We start from the raw sequence: 19894 nt of genomic DNA on the forward strand, positions 1-19894 counted from the left end.
CATATTGCGACGAGTGGCTCAACATCGTTTCCGCTCAATGATGGATGGCAAAGATGCGTATGAACAAATCCGCATCGATCCCGCCCATGTACACCGAACTGCCGTGACCACACCTGACAGAAACATGGTTAGTCACGTCCTTCAACAAGGCGACTGTAATGCACCTGCCACCTACCAGGCACTTATGAACCATTTATTCTCACCTTATATAGGCAGATTTATGGACGTTTATCTAGATGATATTATTGTCTATTCAGACGCAGTTACGGATCATGTTAAACACGTTAAAACAATAATTGATGTACTCACCCGTGAAAAATTGTATCTCAGTGAGAAGAAACTGCATTTCCTCTGTCCGGAATTGCAAATCCTTGGGCGTGTAATTACAGATGACAGGATCCGGATGGACCCCTACAAAGTCGACTGTGTGTTGAACTGGAAGACACCCACTAACCGCGACCTCCTTTGTGGATTCTTGGGATCGGTTGGGTACCTTGCAGAGGATATTCCTAATGTCAGGATCCCCATGGGAGTGCTGCACAGACTCACCGGGGACACGGTCCCTTTCTGCTGGAGCTTCACAGAACAGCGTGCTTTCGAGGACGTTAAAGCGCTGGTCCAAGTGGCGCGCAACCACCATCGCGTTCTGTTAGACTATGCTGAAAGTACTCCGCCAGTATGGATGGTAACCGACGGTTGCGCCACTGGTGTTGCCGGTGTCGTCAGCCAGGGAAGGGATTGGAAGTCTGCAAAGATAGCAGCTTTCTATTCAGCCAAATTGAACTCAGCACAGCAAAATTACCCTGTTCATGAAATCGAGATGCTTGCTGGGGTGGAAACGATGCTACGGCACTGTGACGTCCTGCACGGCATCAGATTTAAATGGATTACGGACCATAAGGGGCTGGTCCACTTACTGAACCAGAAAAACCTGTCTGGTCGACAAGCTCGCTGGATCGAAAAGATTGGTGAGTTTGATTTCAACATCGAATATGTTCCCGGGTCGGAGAACGTCGTGGCTGACGCACTGTCTCAGATATACTCAGCTGACAGTGCTGGCACAACTCATGCACGAAGTGAGTACACATACTTCGACGTCGTGAACGAGGATCAAACAGACCTCGTGGAAACTACCATGCCTGTCTTGGCTGGTATGGAAGCCCAGGTCGCCGTCCTTCGTCGTCCCCGCAAAGTCGTTCCAGGTGCTGAGACTGGGAGGCCTGAAACGGCGAAGGAATTTGCAGCCAGGATGAAAGACCATTTCGTTCTGAAGCCCCCTGCAGAACGAAAGGAGGGTGGAAGTGGGAATACAAAAACAACGCCCACTGTCAACGCTGGGAAACTCAAAATCAGAATTCCCGCACGTCCTAAAAATAGTGCAACTCTACCTGGATCAAACTCTGATCAGCCCTCGATCGAGATCGATCCCATGGACAACATGGAAAGTGCGCCAAGCGTGGAAAGTGCGCCAAGAGATTACCCGTCATTAATAAACGTGATCTCTGAAAGTCTTGAAGGGATTGACCTCCTCAAAGAATTAAAGGGAAAATTTAGTGATGACCCTTTGTTTAAAATCATCTTGGACAAACCCCGAGAATACAGAAATTTTCAAGCTGATAACGGACTTGTGTACCTCAAGAATCAGGAACGCAAACTGCTCTGTATTCCGAATATCATGATCCGAGGAAGAAATGCGCGTGAAATCGTACTGTCTGAAGCGCACTCACTATTAGCTCATCTGGGCACTAGCAAAACGCTTGACTATGTTAGGGACCACCTATGGTGGAAAACTATGGTTTCAGACACTAAAGCCTTCTGTGAAAGTTGTATGACTTGCAAAAGGAGTAAACCTACCAATCAAAAGCCTTATGGCCTATTGAACCCCTTGCCGGTGCCTACCCAGCCTTGGGAAGCAATAGGCATAGACTTTGTGGGACCTCTGCCGGAATCAAAAAATCGCGACGGAAGCTTTGATTCCATAACAGTTGTAATTTGTCTACTAATGGCAATGGTTCACTTAATCCCTAGTCGGATAACCTACACCGCTCGACAAATAGCAGAGCTAATGTTTGAACAAATCTACAAACTACATGGTCTCCCAAAACACATTATCAGTGATCGGGATGTTCTATTTACCAGCATCTTCTGGGGACACCTTCACAAACTAATTGGGACAAAATTAAAGATGTCTAGCGCGTACCACCCTGAGACAGATGGGTCCACGGAACGCGCTAACCGCACCATCACCCAGATGCTACGCCAGTGTGTCGGTGAAAAGCAAACCAACTGGGTGGTGAAATTACCTGCCATCGAGTTTGCAATTAATTCAGCACGATCGGAGAGTACAGGTTACGCACCTTTCTTCTTGAACACGGGACAAATGCCCAAGTCAATGATATGGAACTCAGCCCGCACTGAGGAATACCCCTCAGTTCGGACATTCGCGCTTCAAAGGAAATTAGCGCTAATTGCGGCACACGACAGCATCCTTGCAGCACGCATCAAACAAACGCACAATGCAAATAGGAAACGTCAGCTCGCACCTTTTAAGGAGAACAATCTGGTCTACCTATCCACCAAAAACATCTCCTTCCCCAAGGGCTTAGCACGGAAACTCATTCCGAAGTTCATTGGGCCTTATAAAATACTAAAAGATTTTAAAAATCAGTCATTCCTCATTGACTTGCCTTCGCATTTGAAGCAACGAGGCGTACATAATGTATTTCACGCTGCGCTACTTAGGATCCACGTCCCGAATGACGATCAGCTGTTCCCAGGACGTATGGACACCCAACTTCAACTTGGTGAAAGCGATCAGGAGGGCGAGTGGGCCGTTGAAAAAATCATCGTGCACTCGGGATCTATGGAGAATGCGGTCTTTCAGGTCCAATGGAAAGCTGGGGACATCACCTGGCTCCCATATTACCAAATTGCGCACTTAAACGCGCTGCCTGTATACCTCGACCTCCTTGGGGTTGAAGACATTTCGAAATTGCCTAAGGGACAAGGTACACCGCCTGCGGATGATCCCCAAATTTTTATCGGCTTTATCGCACTGGAAGACACTATTAAAACTCACCTGAACACCTCGCCAAAAGCATTCCCAGCTCATTTATCCCGACCCACCAGCTCTCGCAAAAAACCTTGCCATCCTCAACAGCCAACTTGTTTGACCACGATGACCGACGTAACCCCAGCACCCATCATCACCGACGACGTCGTTCCCGACGCTCCTGCTGCCCCCGTCGCAGTCATCAACACTCCCAAAAGTACCAAGCACACCACCTTCCCTCACCGCTGCCTCGATCGCCCCTGCCTCACCATCATCACTGTCACTGACCCCGTCTTAAAAATGACCACCTCCTACCACGTCGGACAGGTTGCGTTGTATTGCCTCACCGACACGTGCTTGCGCAAGGAAAAACCCCCCCGCTACGGCTTACCTGCGGGTTACGAACACTTCACCACCAATTTCAACATCTGGGCAGACCACAATCAGAAAAAGAAGTTTGCATGCTATGACGACGCATTGGGAACTTACGATCTCGCTGGCGATCCTCTCGACATCTCTGACTTCAATATTGCCCCGGAGCTCGTCGGATGGGCCTCCAAATCCGTGCCCACCAAGCGCAGAGACGCGCCGACCTCCGAGTCGTCCAGTGGCTCCGCATTGACCCCCAAGCGGATGAAGATCGTTGACGGATTGTTATGGAAGGTCGCTGAGAGCGCCGCTGAGGAAGAAGAGCGGGCACTCAAATTAAAATTCAAGAAATACAAGAAGCATACCTCCACTTCTCACCCCTCTTCTTCCACCTCCAACTTCAGAAAACGCGACGGCGATTCTTCCGCTGGCGCATCCGCCATCGCAGTTTAAAAAGAACTAAGGAATCCCTGCAGGATCCCTGGAGGGCGTATGTAACGGATGTGACGCATCACACTCATACGTCTCATCTAATCTACAGATCTCGGACTCTCTACCATTCTCTTACCCCGTCTGTCTCTACTTCAAAGTGATTACGCGTCCTCAACGCTTACGCGTACTCTACCAATTACGCGTACATCTCTAGCTTACGCGTACACCTCTACCACCTTACGTAAACCCCCTCTGTCTTAGTATAAAAGGGCCAACTGTAGCTACATACTCTTCAGTGAATATAGTCGTTCAAACGGTCTATTCTCGCTACCTCAGTGTATCAAAACCGCCCACTGTTACCTCCAGTCACAGCGGTCACGCTTCTGCTACAATCGGTCCAAACACCCATCAGGGAATTGACTTTGTTATGATATAGCCGTATCTACTTTTGTAAAGTATGTATTCGGCCCAAAAAATACAAGAATGATAGTCGACATTGAATAGAAATATATAGGAGGATAGTTATTGTTGAAAGCTTAATGAATGGAAGTTCGCGGAAGGACTGTCAAGCGGTATATCACTGATTCTTCACGACAATTCTCCGCCGGAAAAGTAATCACCAGCTTTGTTTGAAAGACTTTATAGAGGAGGGCTTGGATGGCAGCCTTCACAATCTGCAAAAGTATGGAGAGCTCAGACAACGACTGTAATATCTGCAGCTAAATGTCATACGCCATAATTCCGGCTCTCCAGGGCAGATCTTCATCGAATAAGTAATACCCATCTTCTAATCTAAGACTTTACATTGAACGTCACAGGTGGCAGCCTTCACGATTCGAATAATGATGGCAAGCTCAGATAATGACCGGAAGATCTGTAGCTGAATGTCAAACGGCATATTTGCGGCTCTCCACGGCAATTCTTCGTCGAAAGAGTAATCCCCAGCTTCCTATCAGGCTTTATATTGAACGTCACGGGTGGCAGCCTTCACAATTTGAATAATTATGGTAAGCCCAGATAATAACCGGAAGATCTGTAGCTGAATGTCAAACAGCATATTTGCGGCTCTCCACGGCAATTCTTCATCGAAGGAGTAATCCCATCTAAGGCTTTATATTGAACGTCACGGATGGCAGCCTTCACAATTCTAATAATTATGGCAAGCTCAGATAATTAATTGGATAACTACCAGAAGATTTGTAACTGAATGTCAAACGGCGTACTTATTTGTTATTTACCTCAGAATAATCGCATGTGCAAAGCTGTCAAAATATTGTTTTGCTTGCCGCAAAATCTGCAGCAAATGCTCGTCTTGCACAGTAATAAATATTCTTGGCCTATCATGTATGGGTTTTATATCTAGCCGATTGATATATCCGCAGTGATGAGAGACGACAGCCACCGCAGTAATCGGAGAAAGGTGTATTGTATGGCAACTGCCTCAAGAGAGAAATCTGATTTCCGGCCTTATTCAGGCCCAGGTAATTCGTTATTGGCATTATGAACCACCCAATCGCCGAAATTTTTGCCACAGATCTTCGGTTAACATCGTCCTGTGCTCGCTTTGATCATCCTTAACCTAATCGGAATCGCTACAGGCTTTCATTGAGAAGCAAAAAAAAACAGACACCAAGCGAGACCAGCTCAGATAATCTATATGGTGCTTGTAATTCCTTCCCAATGATTGCTGAAATTATGTATCACTGCAACCTTTCAATAGGCTTTTGCCAAAATTTTAAACCCTGACTGCGAGGTGCAACTTGCAAACTACGATATAACATTTTTACAGTTTGTAATGCCTTACAAAGTTATGTACAAGTCCATGAAAAGGGCAGGGGCATAAGCCTCGGCTGTTTAAGTATTTGATGAGGGACCAGCCTCAATTCGAGCTCGCATCATGGCGCGCTTCTCCCTGATTTTAGCCAACGCGCTGTCTTTTGCAATGGTCCGCTGCGCAGCGGAGTAGGAAGGGAACACCTGCCTATGCACTCCGATGAGCCCATCTGTACTGTGAACTTGAAGTAGTACGTACCTGTTCCACCAAACATAGAGATCATGAACTTCCTGACTTTCGTAAGGGTCTTCAAGCAATTCGAGAATGCTGGTGTAAAATCTTTCGGTGTCCGTCACGGTGTCCGTGCGAGAAAAGACCGGAGATGATGTCAGGGCAAAGCGCACCTGTGAGTCAAGTTTATTGATATTGTAATTGAAAAGAGTTGGTATATTTGATTTGAACAGACCTGAGTAGCAATATAGGCAATCGATCCAGGAGTGACACACCTCATGCCATGAAGACGGGCATTTCCAGACCTCGTAGCCTTCGGTTCTTTGTCGACAGAACTGGGTGAGGTAAATACGTATTTAAATGCCTTCAAAACAACGAATAAGTGAACGCCAAATTTGGAAAGAGTAAGAAGCATACGCGTGTCAAAATGGAGCTACGAAGTAGACCTCTCCAGGGATCTGTGGGGTCGTATTTATAGCCGGCATATAGGAAGATTGGCCATTGATCTCCGCTGACAACTAATTCTCCGCTTTGCAGTTTATTCTTTGTTCTCAGATGGAAGGGATATAAGCAGAGCGGGGGCCATTCACTCGAAAAAGAAACGCTCACTCGAGATCAGACCAGTTCAAGTTTGTAGGGCACAAAAGCGCCCCTGTGAGCTCGTGGTTAAACCCGCGGTCAACTTTCACATTGCGTGAAAGGGGAGGACTGAGAGCTTGACCTTTTGGAGCGATCCACTCTAGAACAGCACCCTTCAGGCTCTTGGTATCATCGCCTCGAGCACCCGAGGCACCCTTTCGAAGCTTTAGAACATCATTATTGATCAAGGAAGAAGGCCGATTGAATGGACACGCAACTTACAAGCTCTGCCACAATTCCGGCTTCGTCGTCGGAACCAGCTACCAATCGCTCCTCCAGACCTGGAACTGACTCGAGCAAAGTCAAAAATATCTTGTGCTCGTGCCTCTCCCTGTATCGCAGAGTGAATGCGGATTCAATGGACCGAGATGAATGTCATTACTCGGCGCTGAAAGATTCCTCTGGCCGATCCGCCAACTCTCCTAGTCTTAGTATTCCGTTATTGATTAATGCGTGGATATTGCACAAGGCGTGGACCGTTCGTCCAAAATGGCGTCCATAATGAACAAGGGGGTCTGCCCCACTCCTAGAGGAAACCATATTCAAAATTCTCACTTGTTCAAATTGAGATAGGGCGGGCTGACGGTTTCTTTCTAGGACCCAATTGGAGAGCGTATGGCCGATCTTCTGCTGAAAAGGTTGCTGGGGTAGACATTGTGAGGGGCCGAATTGTGCAAAGGTGGGAACTTAAAACCCCTGCGCACCACTTCGCACTTTATAGAGATTCAATGACACAAAATGACTACATACTACGGTTCAAATCAATCAAAATGCTGCGCAGGAACAACTGCGGTTCGAACAAATCTCATTCAATGGAGACTGAGTCAGTGGACGCGACTGGTTAATTCCGCTTGACCAATACTTTGTTCGGGACTGTCTGCCACAATTCCAGACAAAACGGCAAAGCTATATTAACTATTATCAGCGAAATCGAAACTGAGAGAACGAGTAGCAATATCACATTGAGCTCGGGGAGGGTGGTCCAGATAAGCTCTGAGGAGATCGTGGCAAGGGAACCCATTGATTGATTTCTTCGAGCGTCATGCCATTTGAAATTCGATACTACAATAGGTGGGGACGGTAGTTTTCGTTACCTCTCCACCTGTTATATTGACGGAACAATGTTCACGTACTCCATAGGCTCTTCCGATGTTGGCATAACTGACAATGATGGTGGCTTGTACAGTAGGTGTGTGAAGATCATAAACGATGATATGTGGACTTCTAGTTTTGAATTGACGATCCGGTCGGGGGAACATTTGAGACTGATATTGGCAAAAGAAGAGGATGAAGGTACTTGAGGAAAGGGTGACGTCTCTCCGACCGCAATGAGCGACATCTTGTTTATCTGACGTACTGCGGCGACCAAAAGTTTGCTGCGTCGACTCCGAGTCAAGCCTCCTGTCAGTTTCCAGTTCGAAACCGCCGGGAAGAGCAGTTCAGAACCGCCGCTAGCACAGCCTAAGTAAATTAAAATTTTAATTGTTGAAGTTAAAGATGATGATAAGAAAGAGAGCACACGAACATTGTTCATCGGGATTCTTCAACTTGCGAGGCTATCCGGGGCGCTGAATAATACCGCAACAATCGTAAAGGGAAAAAGAGGCTACTAAAGAGTCAAAAAGTCGAGAGTTGCCAGTGACCGAGGAAGACATTATGATAGATAGCTTCAAGCACCGGGTCATCCATTCCGTAGTAAGGTGACCAGCTGAGGCATGCACACTTGTCAGTGTTTGCACTCTTTCGGCTTCAGCCATATGATATCTGGGTGTGCCAATCAATGCCGAGGGTTTCCAACAAGAGCGGATTAGGATCTTAAGGCCTTAACTTCTGACTTGCTATTACGAAACCTGCAGAACTTGAAGTTCAAGAGCAGAGTATTTTGCTTTGGAAATCCACAACGAAAGTCACAAAGGTGACGCGTGACGGTCCAGGTGTAAGTTCCATATGAAGTTTATGGAGCAAGTGACGTAGCAGGTGCAAGTGCAAATGAGGAGCTTAATCCGAGGATGTTGAGCATGAAGCGCAGTAAATGCGTCCGACTCGTCAGTCTGAGGGAAAGCGGGCAAAGGAGGTGGGTGTTTGATGATAGCGAGGGGGAGATGGGACTTGGATGGGACGCTGGTAGGAGGATTGGATGTGGCCGAAGTGGACGCGGCCCGGGATGCGTTGATTGTGGAAGTCGAGCCACCAAAGTGGGTCCTTAGCTCAAAAAATCGAGTCCTTCCAAAGGTTTTCAATTCCTGCACCCTCTCCCGCCGTGCAATCTTGCCATGCGCGAATGCTTAGGATACTGATGAACGTTGGCTTAAGTCAGACAGTTGCAGCAACCAGTATGAGGAGCTCGACGATAGGCTGCCCCGTTAGATGGCGGAGAGGTGCCGCCTCTGCGTGTTACTTGATAAGGCCAGGTCCTGGAACAATTATGGCAACGACACCAGCATCAGGCCTAGCAGCAAGTACACTTTTGGCGGTAGATCGAAGATCTTCTGTATGACTGTTCATAGATAAACTAATGAAGACCTTGTCAATCTTGATCTCCACCATGGATGTATTGGCTGTGAGTCCCATATACGCCAAGGAACGCTCTATCGAAGCGCGTCTTTGTATCAGGCTGAGGGCCTCTAGGGTATGGGCAAGCACATTACGTGCGTGGGGAGACAAGTAATTAGGTAGGTAGAGTAGCAGTAATGTCCTTGCACACACAGAGAGATACGATTTGCGTAGCGAGCGACAGAATGATCCAACCTGAGGGCAAAACGCGAGGGTGGGTGGGATAAACTCACCCGCGCACTCCGTGTCTTGCTCTGGAGCAGAGGAGTCCTCCCGCACGGGAAGCGAGCGGGAGCTTGTCACGCTGATGCCGATAGAGTTTTCAAGAAGTGGTGGGTGGGGAAAAGGAAGAGGGCCGGTGACTGTTGTGGTTGAAAAAGAGTGAGTGATTTCTACCTACACTGTCACACACCCGCGCCCTGATCCTTCACTCGTTCCTCGCTACATTTCAGGGCAAAAACTTCACAGTTTACTCGGATCGGTGCCAGAGCCACCTTCAATTGTCTTCGCAATCGCCCCCTTTCTCCAAAAGGAGATGAGTGGGAGATCTCTCAAAACTGACAAAGGCGCCAAGTTTGACGTTGAAGTTGACTTCCCCACATCCGATATCATTCCTACCGTTACATGGGGCACATCTCCGCAAGATGTTGTCGCAATCACTGACGTCGTCTGGAGCGGTCATTCCCGCACGGGCACCAGCCTCGACTCTACTCATAGTCCAACCGCTCATACGAACCTCCATGTGAATGATGACGACTCGGTTATGGACATCTCGGATACTTCAAAGCATAGATGCCTTTGAATTGCGATTGAAGCCTCTAAATTTGACACAGTGCGAACGGCACTCGCAAATGCAATCTTTCAGACCGGCAAACCCCGAGGAACTAATTAATGAACTCTTGTCAGCTTGAGGAGATGCCAAGTAACTTGCCTTGGATCAATTGAGCCTGCCTGCACGTCTCTAAATTGGCTTGAAGAACTTAAAACAAATCAAATCAATAAAGGCCACGAAAACAAATCAATTGCAAGATGTAAAATACGGTACTCAGTGCCCTTATTTTTCTTTTGAAATCCATTCACATGTGAGGTGTGCCATGTCAGGATGATGCTCGTTCAAGAAGTTAAGTGCCAGCTTTTCCATGTTTTGATTGAGGGAGCGCGTCTCTTTGAAACCCCTCAACTGGTCCCGCCATCTTGACACAGGCTCTGGTTGAGCTCCATGTTGCTCTATATCCAATAGACGACGCCTATATCTGGCTTCCCGGTACTCAGTCCATCGGCCATAGTTTTCCGCGCAGTCTCTTTTCTCAAACAAAATAGCTGGTGGAAACCAAGATTTGTATGCTACGACGGGACCTTCTCCTGGAAAGGAGAATGATCTTCAGTGGCTAACCTGCTCGATGTATAATTACGTACCTGTGTGACAAATGTATGTACCGCACAACAAGTCCAGTTCCAAATCTGTTAGGTCATCGTCGACAAGCATATTCCCAGAAGGGTGATAAACTTCTCGCATGGGTCCACCACCCACAGGACCACCCAATACCTTGTCAGCATGCATAAAGCTGATGACTAACCGCCATGACATCCCCCCTCAAAGCAAAGCTGCACGGATACGTGGTTGACAGACCAGAATCTCTCAGAGATGAATGTAACTATCAAAATCGCGCTTGCTAAAAACATAATGGGGGCCATGAGAAGGGAGCTGATAGATGATGGGCATACTAGGGGGGGGGTTAGACATGATACTTTTCCATACCAGTGTATGGAAAGGCACCCCACGCTCTATCAAAAAGCGGGCAATATCAGCCTCCCTATAACGTGGATCAAGTCTACAGACCAGAAGTACATCAGCAGCAGTAGTCACCGCGAGCTTCCAATGCACGGTCGCCTCACTCTTGAAGTCGAAAACAAAGATCCAACAGAGGTTGGCTTGAATCTGTTTGAAAAAAGATAATGACACCGATTTTAGTCGCTTGGAAAACACCAAAGACTCGCGGTTACTTGGTGAAAGATCCCAACAGTCACTTGACGGACATTTGCCAGCTATCAATAGTTTGACAAACTGCAAAGAAAGCCGGGCTATATCGGACGCCTCAAATTGTCGGCGCACTTCTGGCTTGCCATCTGTGTCCAAACCAAGCCAGCGGCCAAAGCGTTGTCCATCTTTCCAAGAGAATTCAGAGAGTGATTGTGGGATGGGAACTGGACGAATCAATCCATAATGTTCGTACAACGTCTCACAGACGCCAATTTGCAACAGCTCCAGCGATGATGTCTGACGCAGGTTGCTGACAGCTTGAAAATGATCAGAAGGAAGATCTGTCGCAACGTAGGGCTCAGGATTTATGGGTGGAGTGGGGGGCACGGAGGGGAGTATCTAAAATAGGAGGGGGTTCATCAGTTAACCTCATCTGTTCCATCTCCTCTCTCTCCTCGTTGGTGTAGTGACCAAGGAACATTCGGTAGTCCTCCAGCTCCTGCCAGGTAGATGGTTGGTTGGCTCCAAACTCTTCGCAAATATGCCATGTATTGTTGAATGAATCATATCGTTTGTACTTATCTTCATACATCTCCAGAATGTCGACCCGCTCTGCCACTGTTTTTTCCTCAGGAATGAGCTGGTTTCCGCCATTTATAGGCTCAACCCACTCAATCACCCTGGCACTCCGGGTTGGTGGTTGGCGCTCACGGTTCAGTCGCCTCTCACGGTCTTTAGGAGACTCCACCTTTGCTCGTTCAAGGTTTTCTTTTTCAAGGTCCGCAAAGTACTGCTGCCATGGCTTTGAACCAGATGATCTTGCAGGTGCAGTGTTCGCAGAGGCGAGCGTAATGGCATGTCGCGGGTTGGTAAACAGGGATGGAATTCCCAGATTGTCTGTTAACAGTGCCAGACCTCGATAGAATTCATTTTGCTCGGCTAATTCATCTTCTTCAGGACCCCATCTATACCAGACTGGTATTCCTCTCTGACAGAACCATCGAATCGAAGGCTGATAAAAAGAAGGTCCCTGATTGGGTAGCTTAAGGAAGATCCCCGCCCGAGGATTATTAATTGAAAAGTCACAGACAGTCGAAGCGGAGATAGCATCCACCCAGGTAGAATCAAAGAAAATTTCATTCGGGTAATCAAGGCTTCGCTCTTTCAGAAATGATCGCCAGTCAGGCACTCCAAGAATGGCATCTTTTCCTTGGTTTTCGCACCACTGTCGATAATCTTTCTGTGCCTCCAGCGAGAACTCCGCCCGAGCCACCCCATAGGATAGCAAACCCATCCAAACAAAAAAGCAATCTCGGGAAAGCATTGCAGCCTTTTTGATAGAATGGGGTTGCTTGTAAGATGCCCGATAACCCTTGGCCGAAGGAGAATATGGAGCGATTGCTGCAATTTGGTAAGCTCCAAGAAGTCTTCGGGTGGCATGGAGCAAATCGAGATCTAGCCTTTCCCAAGAAGCAACAATTTCTCGCGGCAGTTCATATTTTCCTTCCGGTGTTGGGGTAAAAGCTTGTGGCAGGCGAGATAGGCGATCGAAAGGAAAACCGACTAACATTGGTTCGCGAGGAACAAAGGCAAGCCAGCCATGAGTGTCTGTCCACCATCTTGGCTCTGTAAAGTCTTTCCATGCCAAATTCGGAGGAAACTGCTGCTCATTGGGGTTTGTTTCTTTTGGGACTTGAATCGTCCGTGAGCAATTTGGCGAATAGTAATCCACACCAGACTCGTGAATCAGTCGACCACGGGAGCGGTCAAGCGGCCTGGCTCAAATGTCAGATGTTTTTGTCGATGACATTCAGCGAAATCGCTTACATGGACTCGTTACCGCACGATGGCACTTTCTGCTGAGATAATCCGCCCTCCTGCCAGAAAAGACCTCTCCAGAACTCACGTTTACTATTTGCATGAGTCATTAGTTCCAAATTACGACGCTTTACTACAAAAGGTGTACTTACGGCATTAATCCCCGAAGTCACAACAAGATAGACTTTGGTCAGAGTTCCAGCGAGGCGTGGAAAGAGGAGGAAGGGCGAAAGAACGTTCGGCAAACAGTGAGAATCACGTTTGTCAAAGCTGAAACGAAGCCTATGCTGAGGAGAGGCTGAGCGATAGGAGTGCAAGGACCGAGTCACGTTCGGTGAATCCAAAACGCGCAGAGAGAGAAGGCAAAATCTTGGAAGCCGAGAGGGTGTGAGGACAGCGCACAGCAAAATGAGATGTGATTCTTGAAGGATAGTGGCGAATTTGAGAGATTCAGAATTCACGTTCGGCAAAGCCGAGACGCAAGAGAGGCAGCCTGAGCGTTCTGGTAGAAGATCAAACAGGCACAAAACAGAAGGGCATGAGTGTGGCGGCGGAAGGTGAGGAAAGCCACTTCACGCGCGTTCGGCAAAGCCGACTCCTTGACGTGCAGAGCCTAGACAAGGTATTTGTGGGGAGAAAGAACAGTGACTCGGCCTGAGGCCTGCTTAGTGGTAGTCGGATGGATAGCCCGTTCGGCTAAGCCGAGACGCGCAAACTTGAACTAGATTGACTGGGACTCGGAGTACCTAGTAGTAGTAGCTGGGGGACGATCATGATTGTGCCCCCAACCTGTGAGAAAATGATGTTGAACTTATTAAGTAACCGAGTGATGCATCATTTCGTCAGCAGGACTCCCGGGTCCATTTTCAATGTCACCGACGCTAATTTGACCGTCTCAGATGGATCTTGGGCTATCTTATATGGCGCCCTTTGGCTTTGCCATGGGTGCCTTCTCCGAGTCCTTGCCTTCTCCAGTCTATAGTACATCCTCTCCAAATCCGCCTCTCCTATGGCTTGCTGGTATGCCCTGGCAGCGGCTCTACCTATCTACCGTCCTTCCGTCTCTCCTTTGGCTTGGGTGCCCTTTGGCTGTCCCTACGTTTCGGGTCGGCGCTTCCCATGGGCCGTGCTTCAGAGAATGTTTCTTGGGCGGCGGCATCACCACTGTGACGCCCCGCTTCGGATCGTCTTCTAGGTCGTTCGCACTAGCCCGAGCAGCTTCAGACAGATCCACTCGCGTGCGAGGAGCGAACTGCGCGGCAGTTCGTTAGAGAGTTATGCTGTTAGATGTGGTAAATTATGCTGATAGATCATGCAGTGGTAGAGGATAGAGAGAATAGATATATTCTTGCCCAGCGGTCCCAATGAGGCTCGAGGAACAACTGGCTTCCAACTCGGACACACAACTAGAGCGCCTAAACACAATTACATATTCATCTACTCTATGCTGTTATGCGCGATGTGCCACGCGAAAATGACTATGGTACTGCATTGAATTCAATGACGTCGTGAGGTTCTTTCTCTGCTACACTCCGGGGAACTTTTGACGCTGGTGCGTCATATTGTCTCACTTAGATCGGAGTGCGGGCAGAAGGTACGCCCGAAAAAAGATGCCAGTGAAAAGTCGCAGTAAGGCTAAGCCCTTCCTCATGATTTAAAGTTGTCTTGCTTACATCCTGTACTATGCGCAGCCAGTGTAGTTTTTTGTATGCTTTGATAAGGGGTCTTGAACTTGACCACCATCATTGGTCGGTATGTCATAAGAGGTCAATGTTACTCAGGATATATGAAAACTGTATAACGAATAGAAATATTGAACCAAGCTACGCGACACTGCCTGCCAAATCCTTCAGAATGCTTGGCATGCATGCACAAAAAACAACCGGCGCGTGACAAGCATGCCGCAAGCACATTGAGCAACGACATGTAAAAATTCTTCAATCGGGACACCGGGATTTAGAACAGAGTCTACCCTGGTCAGAACTTCTGCCACAGTTAGCTGGGGCACGATTCGACGATGACCTATAATATTAGGCGGTTACTTGAAATCCAGTTCTAGAAAAAGTAACAGTACGCACTGTGGGGACGAGTCTGACATTCGTGGACGCGAAAGGCCCTACGGGAGGTGAGAAGACCACACTCGCAAAGGGAAGCTAAAGAGAGAAAGTCTTTGACGGGAACACCAGGTCGAATGGCTGAATCGATTGCACGGATCATTGCAAAGAAAGTAAGCGGTTCACTTCTAGGTTGGTTCCAGACTACAATATTGGCTGCACGAAGAGCTGCTGAAATCCCTCAGCAAGCGATCATCCTATCGAAAGACATGGCTGTTACCAAGTGGCCGGCGGATATGAATGCTGTTCTTAGGACTTGGAGGAACTGGCCACTCGAAATCCTGTGTGTGCATCGCCGAGTCCAAGTCCGATTCATGAGACTCGGACTCGGAACTCCCGTCGTCTGACAAGTCGATTTCAGTTGGAGCCACGGGGCTCATATCGCGCAAAGATAGCACAGGTCCCCGCATCTCAGAGATATGAAAGATGGGGAGGGGACCATGGTCACCAACAACTATGATAAAATAGTAGTAAGGGTTGGGGATTGGAAGGGTAGAAATCTGTGTATCGCAAAACTTACTTCTGGGAGAGTAATGATTGATGGCCAACCCGTCCAGCCTGTAAAAAATTGCCAAAGGGACTTGAATCGGCAAGGTTGCAGTTCAGGTAAGATATCAAAGCAGTTTCACTCCACGTACCACGGTAAAGGCATTCTTGGGTAGCGCAGGCGGCGACCCACTGATTCTTGTATGGGCCGCCAGTTGGCATGTAGATTGCGGTTTCTTTGTTCAAACCTAAACCGCCACCGCCACTCTGGAGAGGACAAAAGCACCCAGGGAACTGGAAGTGGTGAGTGGCACGATGGCCATTAAGATCAGAGGGTGCGATCCGCTCCCTGCGGCGGTTCACCGGCCTGGTACGAATATCTGAGAGGGCATTCAAAGAAAGCTTGGAGTCGAGCCCACGTACCACCTCCATACTTGTAGCTTGGATTGGCTTGCATCACATTCCATTAGCGCGCCTGGTCTCGTTGCACTGCCGCGGAGGGAGAAGAATAGCTGAATTATGAAGGGTAGCTCTTCGACATTGGCTGGAGGATCCATAATGATTGCCTACTTGGAATGGGGCCAACACTGGTACTGGTAGATGATTGCATTTGGCTGAGCCTTTATAGATTTTGAACTTGGGCAGGTTTGTAGAGAGTATTCAAACCGCTAGCATCACGTTAACCTACAGGGAACTTCAAATTCACCTTATCCCTGAGGGCCAATAAGTTGGAGTCAGCCTGAGTGAATTGAACTTAATACTACGAGCACTGCGGCGGGCCCATCGTAATTCTGAGTGACGTTGGTTTGAACACCCACCACCGATTTGAGAGACGGCGATCTGAGATTGTTTGTGTTAAGATTCCACGCGCCCTCGGAGATCTGCGATATGGCAGCACGATATACATGCCACCTCGGTGGACGACTCAGGCGGCAATATTCCAATATATTATGTTCCACTCCAAATTTACATAACGGGCAAACTTCCTCGCAACGCGTTCCCGCATCCGACCGTGGCTGATTATGTAGTTGAGCATCCTCCATTGATGTATTCAAAGAACCACATGTAGTAGTGATGACGGTGAACTATAATCTCTCGCATGCCAGGTGGTACTTAGAGGAGCATGGAAAGCCCCGCTGCCCGGAGGGTTCTGATCTCTTTTGAAACATTCTGCGAGGCCTGTCGTGCTGCCGAGGAGCCTGCGTTGTTGTTTCCATTAGCGACTTTAGGTGCGGGGTAAACCCATGGAAGGGGTTTGACGACGAGCTGCATAAAAAATCCAGAATAGTACTAAGTACGCCTTCCAATACCAATGACGCACCTTCTCTCCGGTGACATTCTGAGTGGCCAACTTGACTCTCCGCACCTAGGGTTTTGCTAAGGGTATAGTCACCCAAAATCCGACTCTTTGTGCAACTGGTGGAAGTGCTTTGGTCCTCCTCGTCCCTGTGCCTCCTGAGCCCTCCTCCTTTGCGCATTCTCATCACCAGCAATCTGAGAACAGTACCCTTTCGCATCCGAAGAGCTCAAAAGTGAAACAGAGCCCGTCGCGAGAGCAAGTTAGGAGGCATGGATACCTGTCTGGGTCTGTGGGAAGAGAGTGTCTTTCCTCGGGGAGCAAGCGTTGGTGATGGTGATTGGTATGGTGGGAATGGCTAGTGCGTATATACAGCGTATATGTATATATCGAACTTGTGACCATCTGTTAGACCTCCATGAGACGGCTGTCGTTTGACCTCTTAATTCGGTCTCTACATCCTCCGGAACCTGATTGAGCTGACTCTGCGAAAGATGTAGATTGTTATAGTAGTCGTTGTTATTGATCAGGTCTTCGTTGGATGGGGGGTCCGTGCACAAGTGGATTTGGACGAACTTCGTGATGGCATGTGATAGATAGAGTCCACGCATGCCACACTGTCAGACCACGGGTACTGCCCCCGGGCATACTTAAGTACGGTCACAGAGTCAGCAGTAGCACCCAGTCCGGGGTTGTGCATTGAGCTTAACGATGATCTCTTTTAAACGTCCTTCAAACTACGGTCGTAGTCCTAATCCCGACTTTAGATGCCTTCAGGCTCCTCTTGACCTTATGGCCCCCTCCCTTGACCTTGTGGTCCCCTCTCCTCCCCCCCCATCTGAATACACATCCGACTCTTCCTCATCCTCCACTCTATCTCATAGGTCTCACTCTTTCTCCTCTAGTAACTTGGACTCGAAGTGGCCCAACGCCCCCATAAGCAGTGATGGCGAAAGGCGCCAGATGGGCCTGCCAAACTTGCAGGCACTTTGCACGCCCATCCGTCGTAGCCTTGATGGAAAATTGCCCCCCGGTTCTGGTAGCAGACTCACTTACAGGACCTTTCGCAGTAAGGGGTATGATATGAAGGTGTATGGACAGACGCGGTTACAACAGGTGTGTCTACGTTTTTCTGTTTCTCTTGCAACTTTACAGATGATGATCCCAGAGACGTTTAATGATTCCCGACTATTTTTCTCAGAAGGCAACCACCGAAGATCTCAATAAGCTCATCTCTGCCAACATCGCGCTACAGAAAGCCGAAGAAATTGTGCAATCTCATGAGTCAGATGACAATAACCAGGAACTGCAGGAATCCATGCTGAGGGTGTGGAGAGACAGGGCGATGCTTGAGTTACAAATCCTTGACCGCATCCTTCAGCCAGTCGCATGAGGCGAGGCAAGTTTTTCATCACCCTTCACACTGATAACGCACAGGATACTTACTTCAAAGAATTGCAGGAGCCAAGACGAAGACGCTCTCAGGCGGCATCATCATCACATTCTCTCAATGCTCCTGTTCCATATCGTGACTACCTTGACTCAATAGTTATTCTGTGTATGCACTCCATTTAATCAGAGTTCAGTCTGGCTCAACCAATCCCCTTGTATGCAGTCTTGGTACGAGACTAAGAGTTCTGTGACATTACGGTTAGAGGCAACCACCGCTGGCTACTCGCTATACCAGTATTCAGAAGAAGGAAAATGTTTAATTAATTGTTTGTTGAACTGTGTGGAGAGAGTTGGCGGTGGCCCAACGGTGTCCCGTGGCACGAAGTTCATGAAAACCGCCGCGGGGCCCAGGCGCGCTGGCAACACTATCGCTGATTCAGATTCGCTTCGCTCGCGGTAGAGCTGAGATCTGAGCTCGACTCCCAATCGATAATCGACTTCCCACGACCTTCGGCTTGTTCCGTCCCTATTCCTGTTCCAGAGTAGAATGGGAAAGTGTGATTTTTGGTCAGCGTGTGTGAGATACTGATTAGTAATTACTTACATAATCCAGATGATCCGCCAAGATCACCATCGACAGATCTGCGTTGCCTAATCTGTCATGGATCTTCGGATACAATTGTTACAATAGGAAATCCGTCTACATCTACTAAAGACTAAGGGTGACCCAAGAGCCAGCCTCGACAGACCAAATGACAGCCTGCGCAAGGCCTGTTTCTCAACGCTTGGCAGGTTCCCTCTGGCTTTCACTTTGGATTTGAATATCAAGGTGTGTGAGATGATTACCATGCTCCATTGACCAAACTTGGACCAAACCATGGGGGCAAACTTGTGGGGCAACTGGGGGACTTGGACTCGAAAATACACTGGCATACCAAGTGCCCAGAGTGTCGCAAACCCTGTGCCCAATCCGCGCTCTTATTCCCACTTATTTACTTCGCGCTCAACGATTCGTGTACCCATTCAAGATTCAAGCGCTCTGTGTGAGTACTACGTCAAGGAGTATACTACTTACATAATAAGAGTTACGGAAGTATTCCGGAATCCGAAGTACTTACTCCGTATCGTAGATATCATAGATCACAGAGATCTTGATGCCTCCGCCCTGCCAGTTGTAAAAGATCCGGTAAAATAGTCGGAATAATCTGGAATAATCCCAGTATTCCCACGCGAAGGTAATACCATTGAACAAACCTCTCTGTCAGCCTCTCCCCGTCAAAGTCAAACCTTCTCCACCTAGTAAAGACCCACTCCTGTTGTCGGGTCATCAACGTGGGTCGACACGAAGAATGGGCTGTTGGTGTATACACTCCGAGTCAGGCTCAAGGATCTTCAAGTTATGATCATATTCGTTATCACGACTAGTCTAGTCACTTGTCAACCACAGCATTCGAAACTTTCATATCGCAGATCTCCGGTGCATACTATCCAAGTGATCTTGATATTTGGACACAATCAATCTCAGATCACCGCTGTATTACAAATCAGAGATTGAGTCAAGATTGAGTGGTGGATGCCAATTGCCTGGAGCAGACAAAAATCACGATACCGCATACTAGTTACGAGCCATCGGGCGCATCATGATAGTAGCCATCAGGCGACCGTGACCGCAGTGCTCGGTATGTAAGTTTAATTCAACTTCAACTTATTCAAAGTCCTCAGGGATAACGTGAATCCAAAGTCCCCTGTTGCCTGA

The 19894-nt window shown here is 48.2% G+C and overlaps 5 protein-coding genes across 5 annotated transcripts; 1 reads left to right on the forward strand and 4 right to left on the reverse strand.

Moving 5' to 3' along the window:
- Positions 1 to 5707: 5707 nt before the first annotated feature.
- LACBIDRAFT_314794 (uncharacterized protein) lies at positions 5708 to 7037 on the reverse strand (the record flags this gene model as incomplete). The annotated part of the gene is made up of 7 exons (XM_001889248.1): positions 5708 to 5834; positions 5886 to 6031; positions 6094 to 6222; positions 6276 to 6408; positions 6468 to 6661; positions 6720 to 6828; positions 6880 to 7037. 7 exons carry the CDS (start codon positions 7035 to 7037, stop codon positions 5708 to 5710), a joined length of 996 nt encoding a protein of 331 aa, XP_001889283.1.
- Positions 7038 to 9585: 2548 nt separating this feature from the next.
- On the forward strand, positions 9586 to 10085 carry LACBIDRAFT_314795 (uncharacterized protein; the record flags this gene model as incomplete). The annotated part of the gene is made up of 2 exons (XM_001889220.1): positions 9586 to 9836; positions 10055 to 10085. The coding sequence occupies 2 exons, from the start codon at positions 9586 to 9588 to the stop codon at positions 10083 to 10085; spliced, it is 282 nt and encodes a 93-aa protein (XP_001889255.1).
- Positions 10086 to 10104: 19 nt separating this feature from the next.
- LACBIDRAFT_314796 (uncharacterized protein) lies at positions 10105 to 10638 on the reverse strand (the record flags this gene model as incomplete). Its single annotated transcript, XM_001889249.1, has 2 exons — positions 10105 to 10412; positions 10467 to 10638. The coding sequence occupies 2 exons, from the start codon at positions 10636 to 10638 to the stop codon at positions 10105 to 10107; spliced, it is 480 nt and encodes a 159-aa protein (XP_001889284.1).
- Positions 10639 to 11389: 751 nt separating this feature from the next.
- LACBIDRAFT_334455 (uncharacterized protein) lies at positions 11390 to 16006 on the reverse strand (the record flags this gene model as incomplete). The annotated part of the gene is made up of 14 exons (XM_001889250.1): positions 11390 to 12806; positions 12859 to 12883; positions 12938 to 12977; positions 13002 to 13131; positions 13311 to 13462; positions 13901 to 14101; positions 14254 to 14264; positions 14523 to 14530; positions 14733 to 14871; positions 14928 to 15131; positions 15184 to 15417; positions 15484 to 15543; positions 15602 to 15816; positions 15873 to 16006. 14 exons carry the CDS (start codon positions 16004 to 16006, stop codon positions 11390 to 11392), a joined length of 2970 nt encoding a protein of 989 aa, XP_001889285.1.
- A 2557-nt stretch (positions 16007 to 18563) lies between these two features.
- Positions 18564 to 19777, reverse strand: LACBIDRAFT_334456 (uncharacterized protein; the record flags this gene model as incomplete). Its single annotated transcript, XM_001889251.1, has 7 exons — positions 18564 to 18664; positions 18743 to 18794; positions 19158 to 19188; positions 19257 to 19343; positions 19393 to 19492; positions 19624 to 19670; positions 19755 to 19777. 7 exons carry the CDS (start codon positions 19775 to 19777, stop codon positions 18564 to 18566), a joined length of 441 nt encoding a protein of 146 aa, XP_001889286.1.
- Positions 19778 to 19894: the final 117 nt, after the last annotated feature.

This window comes from Laccaria bicolor, genomic scaffold (assembly GCF_000143565.1).
Source record: "Laccaria bicolor S238N-H82 LACBIscaffold_64 genomic scaffold, whole genome shotgun sequence".
NCBI lineage: Eukaryota > Fungi > Basidiomycota > Agaricomycetes > Agaricales > Hydnangiaceae > Laccaria > Laccaria bicolor.